Source organism: Mytilus galloprovincialis, chromosome 6, assembly GCF_965363235.1.
Source record: "Mytilus galloprovincialis chromosome 6, xbMytGall1.hap1.1, whole genome shotgun sequence".
In the NCBI taxonomy this organism is placed as follows: domain Eukaryota; kingdom Metazoa; phylum Mollusca; class Bivalvia; order Mytilida; family Mytilidae; genus Mytilus; species Mytilus galloprovincialis.
In genome coordinates, this window is record NC_134843.1 from 100,082,286 (window position 1) to 100,098,898 (window position 16,613).

The window sequence follows — 16,613 nt, forward strand, 5'->3', positions numbered from 1 at the left end:
CAAACTGACAACGCCATGGCTAAAAATGAAAAAGACAAACAGAAAAACAATAGTACACATGACACAACATAGAAAACTAAAGAATAAACAACACGAACCCCACCAAAAACTAGGGGTGATCTCAGGTGCTCCGGAAGGGTAAGCAGATCCTGCTCCACATGTGGCACCCGTCGTGTTGCTTATGTGATTACAAATCCGGTAAATAGTCTAATTCGGTAGGTCACATTCATGAAAGGGAAGGGGATTGTAGTTACGACGTAAGGAACATATCCGATATCATTTGTGAAACGGTTATTCCATAACGGTCAACCAACTCGTGATGGCGTCCGTAAAATTAACGAAGGGATGATTTCAACTTCACCATTTGGAACTCTTGGTTCAATAGCTTCCTTGTGAACAGCAACCCTCTATCTTTAACACTGCCATATAGCCTAGCCCTAAAACAAGGTTTTTTAATGTTCCGTACAGAGTCGGGAATATGGCAGGTGTTAGCAAATAGTTCGTTTTCTTGTATGTATACGTTTATCTTTGTTGCAAATCAGTCGTGCTGTTGTTCCTTTGTTTTACCCTTATAGGTGATGTATTTCCCTTTTGTCTTACTTTGTAACCAAGACTTGTTTTCTCTCTATCGATTTATGAATTTTGAACAGCAGAATATTACTGATGTCCTTATAGGGCCATATCCAAATAGTCCTAATATTCGAAATGCAAAACAAATACAAAAATGTAATAGAAAAATCCCATTTGTTTTTTATTAGCTACAGTCATTTACTTATTCTTTAATCTGTCGAATGGGGAAATTTTCTAATTTCTTATTCACAAAAGCGTGTTTTCCGGCGTCATGTTTTCTTCAAATTTCAACCTGGACTTCCAATAGTTGTGACGTTACGCACGTTATTGCGTCAATACCGTGTAATCAACCAGTCCACCCTTATAAACAGCTTTTTTATAAAATCATAACAGTTAAGTTACATACAATGTCATTTGCAACGTAATTTATTGAAAAATTAGATTTGTTGCATGCTAAATAGTGCTTTTCCGTAATTGTACTTAAGCTCTACATACTTTTTGATAATTTACGTGGTCAAAACGACTTTGTTTTCAAAGAAATTAAATGTCTTGCAAGTTTGTCCACTGAACGATTTTCATACGTTTAACGTTGTCGATTCGGGACGCTATTTATATTGTGGATCATCTGTATATATTTCCTCAGATAGATTTTTCTTGATAGTCAGATACTATCAACAAGGCAACAAAGTATAAACAAAAATCCTATGACTGGGGTTGTTCGTTTATATGAGGTTCTTAAGTTGTGAAAAAGTTGTGTATTACGAGTGGACAACAAATTTACTTTTACACATTTTCAAATTTAGGAAGCGTAAAACTGCGATTTTATTTTATTTCTCTGCATGCAATAAGAATCATATGTATAGAACTTGAAAGTGAGATAAAAAATTGGGCCTGAAGCATGGCTATATATACCTCTCAATATCATAGAAAGCTTGTAAATATATGAGATGAATATAATTAACCTTTTTTTCTGACAATCGTTTCATTTCTTAATCTAGTTGTCCCGTTATTAAAGAAAGTAAAGAGAATTTTGTAAGCAAGACCCCTTTAACTTGTAATTCCCGACAATTATTTTTAATAAAAGCAAAATAAATATCTTCTTTCTTTCCGGATCTAAATGGAGAAACTTTGCATTTTATTAAGTTTTATGTCAATTGGTAGAGAGTTGTCTCATTGGCACTAATCATACCGTATATACATCTTCTCATTTCATATAGACTTATGCATTACCCAAATACGATATATTTTGTTGCTTGTTGCTCACGTTACTTTCCGTGTGAAATATTTCATGCATATTCAGTACAACCAAACATTAAGAAGTATCCATATTGTTGTGCAAAACAAAAATTGCAAGCGAAATAAAATAATCTCCTCAATAATCATTAGTCGCCGTAAAACGTTTCCATTTGAGACGCAATATCGTGCGTTACGTCTGTGTTCATTAAATACCAATTTAACATTGAGATTTAAAAGACTAAAAAGTCTCTTATTTAAATGAAAGAAATTACAATAACATATCCAATTTATCACACAAAAAGCGATAGGATGGATATAGAACAAATATACTAAAAAAAGATATAAGAAGATGTGGTATGAGTGCTAATGAGATAACTACCCATCAAATTCATAACTTGTAAAAAGTTAATAATTATAGGTCAAGTACGGCCTTCAACACGGAGACGTGGCAAACACAGAACGGCAAGCTATCAATGGCCCCAAAATGAGTAGTTTTAATCAATTTGAAATTGTTTTACTCGATCAAAAAGAAATGTAACAACAACAAGTAAACATAGACTGAACGAATAAATGAACTCGTTTACACAATATAAATAAAGTACGTAAAACAATGTCATGGGTATGACAACAACCTGGGGGAAAATATTAAAACTAACATGCACAGCTAAACCATTTTTTAAGAGAATAAATGATATCTTTCCACCCGTATTAGATGCATTATATATAAAACACTTGAAATGAAAAGTAGTAGCTTTGGTGTTTGGATATGATAGATTTTATAAACACTAATTCCAAAAATACAAAGTTTTTTTTTATCATTTTCATGAAATAAAGGAGATAATAAGCAACCTCCTGTAAAATAAAAGTCTGTTTGTTTAGGTTTTTTTTATTGAGCAATGACAGTTTATTTTCGCCTTATAATCTTAAATGTCGCTTTAATATATTTCGACTCTCTTTTAACACTAACAAATATAGTTCTATTCACTTAATTCACTTAATTAAATCATGGCAAAAACCAAATCTTGTTCAAACGTTAAGAACTGACCAAATCAGTATTCCGGTTTTTGTTTTCTGTAATTGGTTAAGACTTTATTTACTGTTTGCAATAGCATAAATTGTTCTAAATAATAAGGATGTTCTTATCAAAAGCAGAAAACCCTAGCCGTATTTGGCACAACCTTTTCAACTTTTGATCCTCAGTGCTGTACAACATTGTATTTTTTTTTACTTTCGAACTTTTATATCTGGGCGTCACTGGTAAGTCTTGTGTGGACGAGGCGCGTTTTTGGCGTATTGAATGTTAAACCTGATGTCTTTTGTTATCTATTATTCATGTGTTTCTTTGCATAATACGTTTTCCTATTTATTTGTATTGTAGTCCTGTAATATTATGTTGTCATTTTAATGTTATATTTAACATTGCCATTAAAGTGCGAGGTTTGGCATGCCACAAAACCAGGTTCAACCCACCATTTTTTCCTTTACAAATGTCCTGTACCAAGTCAGGAATATGTTCCTTACGTCGTAACTACAATCCCCTTCTCTTTCCTGAATGTGACCTACCGAATTAGACTATTTACCGGATTTGTTATCACATAAGCAACACGACGGGTGCCGCATGTGGAGCAGGATCTGCTTACCCTTCCGGAACACCTGAGATCACCCCTAGTTTTTTGGTGGGGTTCGTGTTGTTTATTCTTTGGTTTTCTATGTTGTGTCGTGTGCTGTTGTTTGTTTGTCTTTTTCATTTTTAGCCATGGCGTTGTCAGCTTGTTTTAGATTTATGAGTTTGACTGTCCCTTTGGTATCTTTCGTCCCTCTTTTACAACCAAGAAACCATTTTTCATTATCTTTTGTGTGTTTTTTTAATCTAACAGTGGCATCTGACCCCATTATCAAACGGATTTGTCTCTCTTCATATATGATATATCTGTATAAATTCCATTCCATTAAAGCAAAGGAAACTCAAGATGCCATCTTAAAACCATTTTACGAAATTTGTTCTAGTTTCATGTATGTAGCATTTACCTTGACCTTTGACATGTTGACCTATAAATCAATGAGTGTTCATTTTTTAGGGACTGTCCGTTTAGTATTGTCCGCGTAGTTCGGTACTTTTGTTTTTTTACTTTTTCATTTCCTTCATTCAAATCAAAATAGAGAATACTGAAGTTATCAACAGGGAACCTTTTTTATGGCACTGTAAAGGAAGAATGGATGGACAAGGCTATTAATATGCTTCTGAAACGTTTTCGTGTAGCACTGATAATGTGAAGCAGAGTATACACCAAAGAGATTGCAACTGTAGTGGTAAGAAGTACAATTTTTGCTAGTACGCTCGATGCCAAACGGTTAAAAAAAAATCGATGTCATTCCGCAAGACAAGTTTTGAGAAGAATATTTTGCGGATACGAAAATCACCAAAAGCTTGGGAAGTATATCAAATGCAATATCTATTTTTTGGAATAAACAGTAAAGTGTTATAAAGTAAACTTTTAATCGCAATCCAAACAAAATGTAAGTGAAACGTGTGATATCAGCTAGACTGATTAGGCAAATTACTGTTCTAATGCATCATTATATTGAAGACTCAAGCACTATTACAAACATCAATTATACGTAAACAGATGCAGAATGTAAAGAAGACATTTAAGTTCAGACCTTTCGTTTTTTATGTTTTTGGGGATTAGTGTTTTATGGAAAAGCCATCAACAACCTCTCCATAGTGCCATCCTTCCTTCATATATATTTAATCGTTTAAACTATATCATTTACTTTCTTCTTATTTTTATGGTCGTTCTGATTATTCAAACCGTTGATATTTATTTCAGTTTTTCGGTACCTCACAGTAGAGTTATTTATCATGGGTTTTTCACTATTTTTTTTATTTCTATATGGTTTGCAAACTTCATTGGATTGAACGGAACGGAAGATCAAAAGAACCAAGATTGATTTTTTTCTAAATTTCAATATCATGTCCTTTAAAAGAGGGACGAAAGATACCAGAAGAACAGTCATACTCATAAATCGAAAATAAACTGACAACGCCATGGCTAAAAATGAAAAGGACAAACAGACAAACAATAAAACACATGACACAATATATAGAAAACTAAACTAATAAACAACATGAACTTAGTTATGCTGCACAAAACCATCCTCTGTAATTACGTAACATTGCTCTAATTTTAATTTAATTTGTAATAAAATTTTCGGGTATTTTAGAAAAAAAATCCGTTTATTTTCTGTACATTAATAAGGCCGTTATAGTTCTGTTTTAAATATTTCGCCCTTGTCATGTCAAATCCTTTTACCACTTGATATGCAGTATGGGTTCTTTTTTGTTGTTGAAGGACGTACGATGACCTATAGTTGCCAATTGTTGTGCCATTTGGTCTCTGTCAAAAGGCTGTCTCAGTTGAAGTCGAACAATATTTTCTTATTTGTGTTTTTATTTTTTTTAACTCCATGTAAGATGTGTCATTAATACATTTTAAAAAATTATCTGTGCATAGTTATATCACAACTCTAAGATTGTTCATATATTTTAATTTTGAAAAATAAAATTACATAACTAGGTCAGTTTTGAAACTTCTGAAACAATTTTTAAAACAAAATCCACGATATCTAAATGTCTGAATTAGTTCCCATATATTTTGCAGCACTCAAAAGTGACTTTAAAACCTTCTGATCATCATCCGGGCTAACTTCATAGAATAGTTGCTACCCTTTATCAGATTCCAACTGACAACATCCCAGTGTTTTGTTTGTCCTGTCTTGTATACCCCATTCAAGTTAGAATTATGACAGCCTACATACCACCATCCTCCTTTAGATAATTCTGCACAGTCTCTTTCGGAATCTTTATCATTATCTTGATCTTTAGTAGAAAACTTCATTCCGTTATGGTACGCCAAACCATCCTCTGTGATTAAATAAATACAATGACAATAGTTATAAAATACATTATCCTACCATATACATTTCTATGAATGTAATTGGTTAAAAGCGTCCATGTGGAGACGTGTATATTTCATATTAGTTTAGTAGGGGGCGGGGCGTATTTCATATACGGTAAGTAGTGGTGTTACGTCCCTTTATATTCCATATTAGGTAAGAAGGGAGGCGAGGCTTATTGCATACACGGTTAGTAGTGGTGTTAGGTCCCTTTATAACACAAAACGTAACTGAGAAAAAATCTTAAGGTTTCAATCTTAATCAAAGTTGATGATTAAGATTGAAATAAATTTATAAAACACATTTAAACCTTACAAGTTGTTATTATTGGCATCTGTTTTTGTAGGATCAATGGAAGTAGTTTCGTAATGCTGACAGTATTGAAGACTTGCTCATTTTGATAAGTCACTGGTCTAAATTTCACACATTTAAGATAGTCGGTAAGATAAATTCGTTACATAGTGTGCTAGTGACCTAATACGGTATATATGTTATCAGTAAATTCCATATAGGGATTCGAGCTTTGCTCTTACCCAATATGGAATTTAATGACCACATATGTACCTATAAGTTCAGTAGCACACTATGTAACTAATAATAAAATTGAGAATGGAAATGGTGAATGTGTCACAGAGGCAACAACCCGACCATAGAACAGACAGCAGAAGGTCACCAACAGGTCTTCAATGCAGCGAGAAAATCCCGCACCCGGAGGCGTCCTTCAGCTGGCCCCTAAACAAATATTTATACTAGTTCAGTGAACGCCATACTAAACTTCGAACTGTACACAAGAAACTAAAATTAAAAATAATACAAGACTAAAAAAGGCCAGAGGCTCCTGACTTGGGACAGGCGCAAAAATGCGGCGGGTTAAACATGTTTATGAGATCTCACCCCCTCTAGCCAATGTAGAAAAGAAAACAATACGCACATTAAAATTCAGTTCAAGAGAAGTCCGATTCTGAAGTCAGAAGATATAATCAAAAAAAAAAATGACAAAAATACATAAATAACAACAGACTACTAGCAGTTAACTGACATACCAGCTCCAGACTTCAATTAAACTGATTGAAAGATGATGTCTTCATCATATGAATATCAGGCACAATCCTTCCCGTTAGGGGTTTAGTATCATACCATCATAACATGTATGAGAAGAGCATAACCCGTGTCATGACAACAACTTGTTTTTAAATAAATGTGTTAAGTTCCGATGAAAGCTCTAGAACATCCTTTCAAACCCTCGTAACTTTATTGCTTCAATTGTAACATTACGGAAAGTACTCGTAATAATCCGCAAAAGGTCGTGAAATTTCTGTAAGTTACTCGTACTTATTCATGACAACTCAATACAAATCATGGAATTTTCCCATAAACACATCGTAATAATTCGTATTGAATACCGGGTTTTTTTTCTAATTTTTATATATACAAGTAGATACTAAATTCATTCAATTTCATAAACTTTAATAGTGAATAGTGCAAAAAAAAAACACAGTTCACTATTCATGAATTTTGCATAGTGAAAAGTGCAAAGTGGATAGTGAACGTGCTTCATCTCGGTGTATTAAATTGGCAATCGTTATGACTCGTTACAACGCTTAAATCGCCGGTAGAACTGCGTATGTATATGTAAATAACGTTTTATTTCCATAACGTTATAGTATGGTATTAGTTTTCTGTTTTGCTTTTTCCAATCATATTGTGTTGTAAAATGATGCCCTTTATGGGTTCTTGATTAGATTAATAAAATTCTTCTTCTTCTGTAAAGGAGGAATGAGTCATGAAAAAAAAATCTCGGTTTAAATTCTTAATCAAAGTTTATAATCTTTTCTCTAAGCTAAATAATGCTATATGTTTGATATCGTGTGCTCTTAAGAATGAGACTAATTGCTCAAGGCTTAATCAACAAAGCAATTACATTTATGAGATGAATGTGATATTAAGATCTTTCATTTTGTGTTAAATATTAATAAACCTACTTGCATTTCCACTGTACTCTCCGATATTCAATTTATACTTTGTACTTTCATTTCCTACCGAGAATGTCTTGTAGATGGCGTACCATTTGTTCCCTGTCCAGTCACTTAAATCTATCCGTAACTCATACCTCCCACTTGTGGTCAAAACATGTATGTTGTCATTTCCTGTAAAAGTGAATAAATTATACGTTAAACCGTTTGAATGAATTATTATTCCTTTTATTTGTTTAGAATAAATTAAAGAGTAACTTGTTAAAGATATCATAAGTTTCATAATTATGGAAGCTTTAAACAAGATGTTACATAATTTGAGAGCTTTTAACATTTTAAAAACAGAAAATTGAATAATGTATGTGTATTTTATCTGCAGCAAATGAAAAACCATTAATTACGACAAAACAATCAAAAGTTGAATGCGTTTAAATACACAATTACCTAGCCAGAAACTTTTTTCGACATTTCCGAATCCTTTTTTATACTCTGTCCATGTTCTGTAAAAATCAGTTTTATCCTGTCTTCTTTGTAGTACCTTTCAAAAAATCGAAAGAAATATGCATCAATGCATGTTAATACTAAGACAATGAATTGAAATGAATGGAATTCCCTGTAGAGTCGTAGGTATGAAATGAGAATATACAATAATGATGATATGTGCATTTTAAAGTAGGGACTGTTTCAATTCATTTACGACGTCAGATCTTGTACTATAAATTAATCGTCCTGTTTCTGATTTTGTTTTCATTATATTTCATAAAAACACTTTTCATTATAGAAAATATTATGAGGACAATTTCTAAATCCGTGAAGAGCCTTTCTGGTCTGTATTCATTTCGATTACATATTGAAAAGGTGCTTTAAAGCTTTAGTGTACATAATGACCCTAATAATTAAACATTTGACCGAACTCAACTTAGGTAGAACTGTCTTATTTCCGTAGTCATAGAAGACATAGAGATAATAATAACCTTCTATGAAATTTCACAACTTTCTAACACTGACCCAGAACCGACATCCACAGAAGTTTTCATCATAATTTTAAGAAATAAATATGAATGTGCATTATTACCGTCTTTTATTTCGGCTGTCTTTGCATTTGTATTGCATTGTAAGGCAACTAGTGCTTTATTGTCTCATATCACGAAATTCTCAAGAATTCGCAAAAGTTCTTTTTTTGTCCGATATATATAAATATTTATATCTTTCTGCACCTGATTCATCCGTAAACTTGGAATATATTTTTAGTAGATACTGTTTTGTCCAATCACAGTATTCAGATATATTGACCTATGTAGGGGTACAAAAAATGAACACAAAACCCTGAAAGTAAATACTTCCTATTCATAATGTTAGACCTACCGTCCAACCTCCATCGTAGTCAACCATGTTACAATACACTGTCATAGCTGTAGAATTGTCTGGGTATATAGTGTACACACCGCTTTTCTTGTGTTTCTTTTTCAACTCAGCACAGTCGCGAGGTGTCTCTAAATCCAAAGGCTTACAAATATCTATAATTATTAATCGTGAAATATTTATTCAAGTCCTAAGAACAAACAGAGAGCATACAAACACAAGAAACATAACCTTACCACAAAAGACACGTCTGAGATGTTTCTCCACAATGAATATAAAACTATCATGTATAGCACCACCAAGATGACACAAATAAAAATATAAACAGGTAAACTTTTACTGGACAGAATATAGCAAATGTATAAAGAATTGTTATATATGATAACAGTGCTTAGTGTTTAAAGGAGGAGTCCCAGTTTATAACACAAGACAGAACTAATAGCCAGTAATCAACTTATTGGGAAAAGATTGGGATACTGGTTCGTACGCAGCCTAAAACGTTTAGGATTGACAAAAATGAAGCGCTCACAACAAATACGATTTAAAATGTAAATGAAGTTGAGACACAAAATTACTCTTTCAACAAATTTTTTAAACTACATGTAGTTATGAATTTCACAACTAACTTTGGAAGATATAAATGAAAAGTTAGATGACTTTATAAGAAAAGGAAATGTGGTTATATACTGAAAATGAGATATAAAAGTAATGACAGTTCACCGAACACTCTTGAACAATAAGCGAAATCCAAACCGTTTAGTCAGCTTTATAAGGATTTGACATGACAAAATGTGAAATAATTCAAACGAATGAACAACAGCTTAAAGAAACGAAAAAAACATGTAGCGGGATTTAACATGTGCATGAGCGCTCAACCCTTCCCTAACCCCTGACAATTAATGATTTAACAAAACAACATTAGAACAAACTGTAAAATTAATTAGGAAATGGCTTTGAGTCATCAAATTATGTTTTGTTGCAAAAATGCTGCATAGCAAGGAAAACCCAAATTCGAAAAAATTACTCTTTTTTATAATTAAATAAAATGGGCAAGAAAGGCACACAATTTTCGACGAAAGCCTTTTCCGATTTTTCTTTAAATACCTATGTGTCTACATGATTTATAGTCTGCATTTACTCAAATTAAATTTGTTTTGCTTTCAAGATAACGAAGGGACGTTAAACACCTTGTGAAGTAACATATATAACGGGATGGCTGATAAATATGTATCGATGCAATGGTTTTTTTTCTTATATCATTAGAAATATTCATATCAATAGAAAGACCAAAATTAAGTATTTCTAGATGAAACTTTTATTGTTCTTTTCTTGTATATTATACGAAGTATTGACATTAATGATAATTTATCCATTTCAATTTTGTTTCTGATTTAATCAAGCGGTCAAGTTAAAGAAAATAATCAAAAATTATTGCTAACATTCGTTCGATTGTCATAACCTTTCAAATTTCATATTTAAGTTTGAAAACGGACACCAGAAACAGATCATACTATTTTGAAGGGGACACAACATGGCAAAACTTCATGTTTAATAACAATATTCTGTCAATGAATGGGGTAATATTTATAAATAATAAATTAACTTACCCTGTACATCATTTTTCAACATTCTTATTACTCTCGAAACTTCTATCGTACCTTTGCTACCTGAAATAAATTATCAAATTATCACATATTCCCTTTCCTTGTTTTCTTAATTATGTCGAGATTTTTTCTATTTACGTTACGTAATTATCAATAGTTTAATAAACTCATCATAGATACCAGGACTTAATTGATTATATACGCCAGACGCGCGTTTCGTCTACAAAAGACTCATCAGTGACGCTCGAATCCAAAAAAATTGAAAAGGCCAAATAAAGTACGAAGTTGAAGAGCATTGAGGACCAAATTTCTAAAAGTTTTGCCAAATATATAATGTTATATTTCAAGAAATACTTGCCTTCAACTATCCATTTCAACTTATTTCTTAGTTGTATGTTAAGTTTAACTATATCTCTGTACACGTCAATATCTACAATACAAGTAATTATAAATTAAACGGACTTTACCATATTGTATATCAAGTCTTGCATTGGATGTCGGAAACTTTATATCATAATAGAACAACATAATTCTTGCTTTCAAATAGGTTTCACAACAGTTTTTGGCGCTATTTGTTTATAGTCAATCTATTTCAAGTACAATAACATTCATTTAACGCGATTTAATAAAAAATGATATTTTTACATATTTTACAGAGCTAATTGCAATCTGTGATGCAAAATCATTAACCTGTTCTTTTTACTTTTAAAAAATGTGAAGAGGCTATTTACTCACTTTTCAGTATGGATTGGGTGTCTTTTAACAGTTGGTTCGCTGATTGTTTAGGTTTATCAAAAAAGCATATTCCTAAAATATTTATGAAATAGTAAACTGTACTCTTCATTTAAATATGGTGATACATTTATATCAATAGAAACATATACGTTAGGATAGGAAACAATAGACATTTCAATGAAACCGGTTGAGCATCTGTCACATTCGGTGAATTTGAACGTCATCTTGGAGTATTGGTAAAACCGCACCAGTCTCAGAATGTGGATATACAGAATTTATACAAAACATTTAACCAGTAAGACTGTTGTGTTCCAGTCAATGTACACTGCCATGGATATAGTATTTGCACTGATGCACGAAGTTCAAATATTTGAAAATACTAACTATAATCTCAGTTTTGATTTCCAATAATTATAAGGTTAAAAAGATTAAAAAAAAGTTATGAGAGTATGAGTTTGCTTTAATATTCACTGTCATCTCGGTTCAAATTCTGAATAAAATGACCAAAACCTCCTGTAAATAAACATTCTCTCTTTGAGTACCAGATTTGTATGATTGATAAAAGGGGAATCCAAAATTGTCAAATATAAATACATATTTCATGTTCTTTCTTTATTTTTAAGGAAGTGTCACCAACATTATCAAATGTATCAAGTTATCCCAGCACAATGACTCTTCGTGAAGTCAGAGTACCTTGTTCTTAGTACATTAAGAACCCTTGAAACAACTCTTTATATATGGCTTTTTACAAGGTTTACTTTCTGTCCCTATCCAATAATATCCCCAACCTTCTTCCTGGACGGCGTCTATTACAGGACCAGTTATAGTTTTTTTATCGTCATAAACATGCATGTTTTGGGGCCTGTTATTGCATGTTGTTCGGTGTAAGTCAATGCTCAGTGTTGAAGGCCGTACTTTGACCTGTTAATGTTTACTTTTTATACATTGTGACTTGGATGGAGAGTTATCTCATTGGCACTCATGCCACATCTTCTTATTTCTATGTAACAGTTGCCCTTGAACTTCAAGCAACCAACATTCAATTAGATAATTAAATATTCATATGTATATGGAATAATTACTGTTGAAAGCAACTTTTAAACTTAATCTGTTCAGTAGGTCCACAGGAATATTAGACACACATGTGGATAGACTAACACAATAAAAGTTAAGGTGATTTTAAACTGTCGTGAATACAATCTAAACCGAGAGCGTCCAAACTAATAAAAATCGATCAAATAAAAAGAAAAACATATAGGACAAAACCTACTATTCAGTTTTCGATAGGCACAATTACGATAAGAAGAAAAATGTATAATTCTTATTATTAGAAATTTGAAGGAAAAAAAACGAATTAATGAATTACCTTGTAATGAATGCATTAAATCATCAACTGTCGTGTCAACGTCTGAAGATTCTCGCTTATGATTTTTCAAATCTTCTACAAATCCCCAGCTATCAGTTTTTTCGTCGTATATTTCTCTACGATTGGCATTTGTGTCTGGAAAAAATCGGCGAAAAAAGAAAAAGATACATTCAAACAAATCAATAAAACACTGAAAAGAAACATAAAGACACAGCAATACGATTACACCGAAACACAACATGGGTACTCCGTTAGTCGACATGTGACTCCCGTCGTGTTATTATTGCAATAATTACAAATCCGTTCATGTCACCATCGGCGAAAAGTGGACTGTCAGTTTCCTGTTGTTTTTCATGTTAAAAAAAGGATATAAATCAACATAACTTACTACTGCGTGCGAACGATTTCATATCTGATATTGGCATCTGCGCCTAAGATTAAATTTATTTTTATATGATTTTTACTGGTTCTATAGGACTGAAAGGAGTATGCTCGGAAAGACCCCAATTTGGGCCTACATTATAGCTGTTTTGAAATTTCAAAAAAGTAAACTTTAAGCTACAACAAACGTATTTATTGGAAAAAAGAATACTTGTGTTACATGGAAATGGGGTTATATTTACTTTACTATACACACGCATAATTTATCATATTAGGCATGTATCTCCTTAATGCAAAGCTCTGATTTCTTGACCGGCTTTGGCTATACATTTTTTTCCTTTTTGGTTTGTTGCTCTTATTGATAAGCTTTGGATTTTCAAATGATTTCGCATCATACATCACTGAATAGACATTGTCGAAATGCACATCTGGTGCAAAAAGAAAAATAACGTTTATGTAATTACTAGGGAAAAAAATCAAGAAATCGGTAATCAAGAGATAGATAAAAAAATGAGTTTTTATACATACCTAGAATTATTATTGTTGAATCATTGATTTTGTACTAAATTCCTGTTATTTTCTCTCGAATAATCAAATACTATATAACTCCTTACCTTTGATATCATCTTTTTCAGCGCCATCGACAAATAACAAAACGACCAGAAAATAGAAACTGAGCAAGATCGGCATCCTGGTAGTTACAGTTGACATTCTAAAGAGAATCAGCCCGTACACATCAATAAAACCTTTATTCGCAGTTTTGAAATACAAATTGCTTCGTGGTGTGACTTGAAATGTATATTTGCATATCATGTTTCTTGTTGGAATAACGAAACGGTATAAAAGTTTGAAAAAAAATTTTTATATAAAAAAGAACATGTTGTATGATTGCCAAAGCGATCAAACGACACAGAAATTAACAACTATATGTCACCTTACGGCCTTTGACAATGAGCAAGTCCCGATTTGACAACTATAGGTCACCGTGCGGCTTCAGCAATGTGGTCAATGGGCAAAAAAGATAATGAACGAAAAATGTTTAGGTCGTGATTTGCAAAGAACACACTTAATCCATGAACAAAATATGATACGATTTTTCGAAAACATTTTTTAGCAAGCTTTGTTTAAATACATTTTGTAATTTATGTATGTGCTTTTAAAGCAGCACGGAGTTTCACGATCTTTTCAAAGTAAAATAGGAACGACATTTTGTATATTTATTCAAGTGTGATAACGGAAATATAAACGTTCTTTGTAATTGCCATGTTTAATATTTTCGATTGTTTTTGGTCATTTTTCTATTTAAAGTTACAGACAGAGTTATTTCACATTTAGTTTAAAAATATTTATTTATAGTTGATTGGGATTTCACATTTGAATATATCGATTCATTAAACAATACAAAGACAGATACTAATATTATCACGATTTTTTTAAGGATTGTAATTTGAAAAATCCGATTGAGTATTTTAATTCTATAAATAAATATTTCCGATATTGCAATTCTAGACTCCTTTAAAATGGGACGATAAGAAATAGGACACTAATAAAAAACAATATACAGGAGAACGATTTTTCTGGTCTCTTTAGTATACAATATCGCGAAATCATGCTCTGGTAGGTTGAGAAAGAGACATATCGTATCGGTCTGCACATTCTTTATAGTGACCACGAAACCTGTGTAGTGTTGATTTCAGTAGTTATTCCCCATACCATATGTTGTAGCAAGTTTAGCGTTATGATCACACTAAAATTCATGAATTCCTTATAATGTGACCATGCGCGCACGTAACGTATAAGTTGAGATATTTTAACAGTGAGAAAAGTGTACAATTATGGTAGTTGATCACAGGGAAACGAAAATTGTCACTATAAATAAGATGCTGTATAAATGCCAATGAGGCAATTCTCCATGCAAGTCACTTGGTAAAAAGTTAAAAATTACGTTTGTCAAAGATCATAGTTTTAAGTCGTTCATAGCTGTATTAAGTTTAATATTAAAAAAAAGAACTTCGGTTGTATTCTGTTGTAATGCTCCTTACTATATAATAATACAAATTAGATCAGCAAGTGCAAATGTTCAATGCGATGTTTTAAAATCATATATAGACACACATGCACAGAACAAATTACTAATACGATAAGGTATACCTAAGTAGCTTTAGTGTTTAATTGTTTCGCAAAGAAATACAAAAATAACAGATAAACAATTTTTTTACTTCAATTCACAAAATGCATTTTTGGTCGATATGACAAAGCTCAAAATGACAAAGTTCTGATTAAGTTGGAGGATTTGGAGGTGGAGGTGGTGGTGGTGGTGGAGTAGGTCCTACTGGTACAGCGGAAATGTTTTTTATAACTTCTTTTGCAACAAACATTTTATGTGGCTCCAAACCTTGAATAGTACAACACTCATCATCTAGGTCTCGATATTTCTCTGCAATGCAAAGTCTTTTTTTAAAGTTTAATCAAAAACCGGTATACAGAATAGATGGGTATCCAGTCAACACAATTGGTCTCATTTAGATTAAAGTTATACGGGTTTAGAAAGAGAAGCAAAAGATAAGTATACATTTGTTATGCGTTTACTTTTCTACATTGGCTAGAGGTTTAGGGGGAGGGTTGAGATCTTACAAACATGTTTAACTGAACTAGTATATATTTGTTTAGGGGCCAGCTGAAGGACCCCTCCGGGTGCGGGAATTCCTCGCTACATTGAAGACCTGTTGATGACTTCTGCTGTTGTTTTTTTCTATGGTCTATTGTCTCTTTGGCACATTCCCCATTTTCATTCTCAATTTTATTATCGGGTTTTCTACACATTGATATCATAAAATATCAGCCGCGAGCCACAATGTTAACCTTTTCGCGAGTGAGCGCAGCAAACGAGCTAAAAAGTTTCACATTGTGTCGAGCGGCTTATTTGACGACATCTATACGAAAAAACCCCGATTATCTGTTTATCGTTCTACTACTGGTCTTTCCCACGTCCTAAAACAGTTTTACGCTTGACAAAAGCAAGCTTGATAATGTCTCCTCTCGCATTGTGACGTCGCTGATAACTTCTCTTCTCACATTGAGACGTCGCTATTAATGCCTTGTCTCGTTTTGAAGCCTTGATACGAGAATTACGGAGCGACAGAGCAGGGTGGTATAGGCGTAGGTGAGAACGATAATAGAGGGATATTCAAACTCATATGTCGAAAATAAAACTGGCAACGCCATGTCTAAAAAAACGAACAATAGTACACAAAACACAACATAAAAAACTACAGTCTGAGCAATACGAACCCCATCAAAAACAGTGGGTTATCGCATGTGCACAGGAAGGTTAACATATCCTGTTCAACATGTGGCATCTGTCGTGTTGTTCATGTTAGTACAAACCCAGTAATAGGTCTTAATAGAGGTAACCGGTGAGATCACGAA

The 16,613-nt window shown here is 32.6% G+C and overlaps 1 protein-coding gene across 1 annotated transcript; it reads right to left on the reverse strand.

Annotated features, from left to right (window-relative positions):
- Positions 1-5,335: 5,335 nt before the first annotated feature.
- LOC143078460 (fibrinogen-like protein A) lies at positions 5,336-13,903 on the reverse strand. Its single transcript, XM_076253322.1, has 9 exons — positions 13,799-13,903; positions 12,804-12,938; positions 11,438-11,509; positions 11,061-11,132; positions 10,706-10,765; positions 9,102-9,253; positions 8,181-8,274; positions 7,746-7,910; positions 5,336-5,731 (listed from the first exon to the last, which is right to left on the reverse strand). Exons 1-9 carry the CDS (start codon positions 13,893-13,895, stop codon positions 5,484-5,486), a joined length of 1,095 nt encoding a protein of 364 aa, XP_076109437.1. The 5' UTR covers positions 13,896-13,903; the 3' UTR covers positions 5,336-5,483.
- Positions 13,904-16,613: the final 2,710 nt, after the last annotated feature.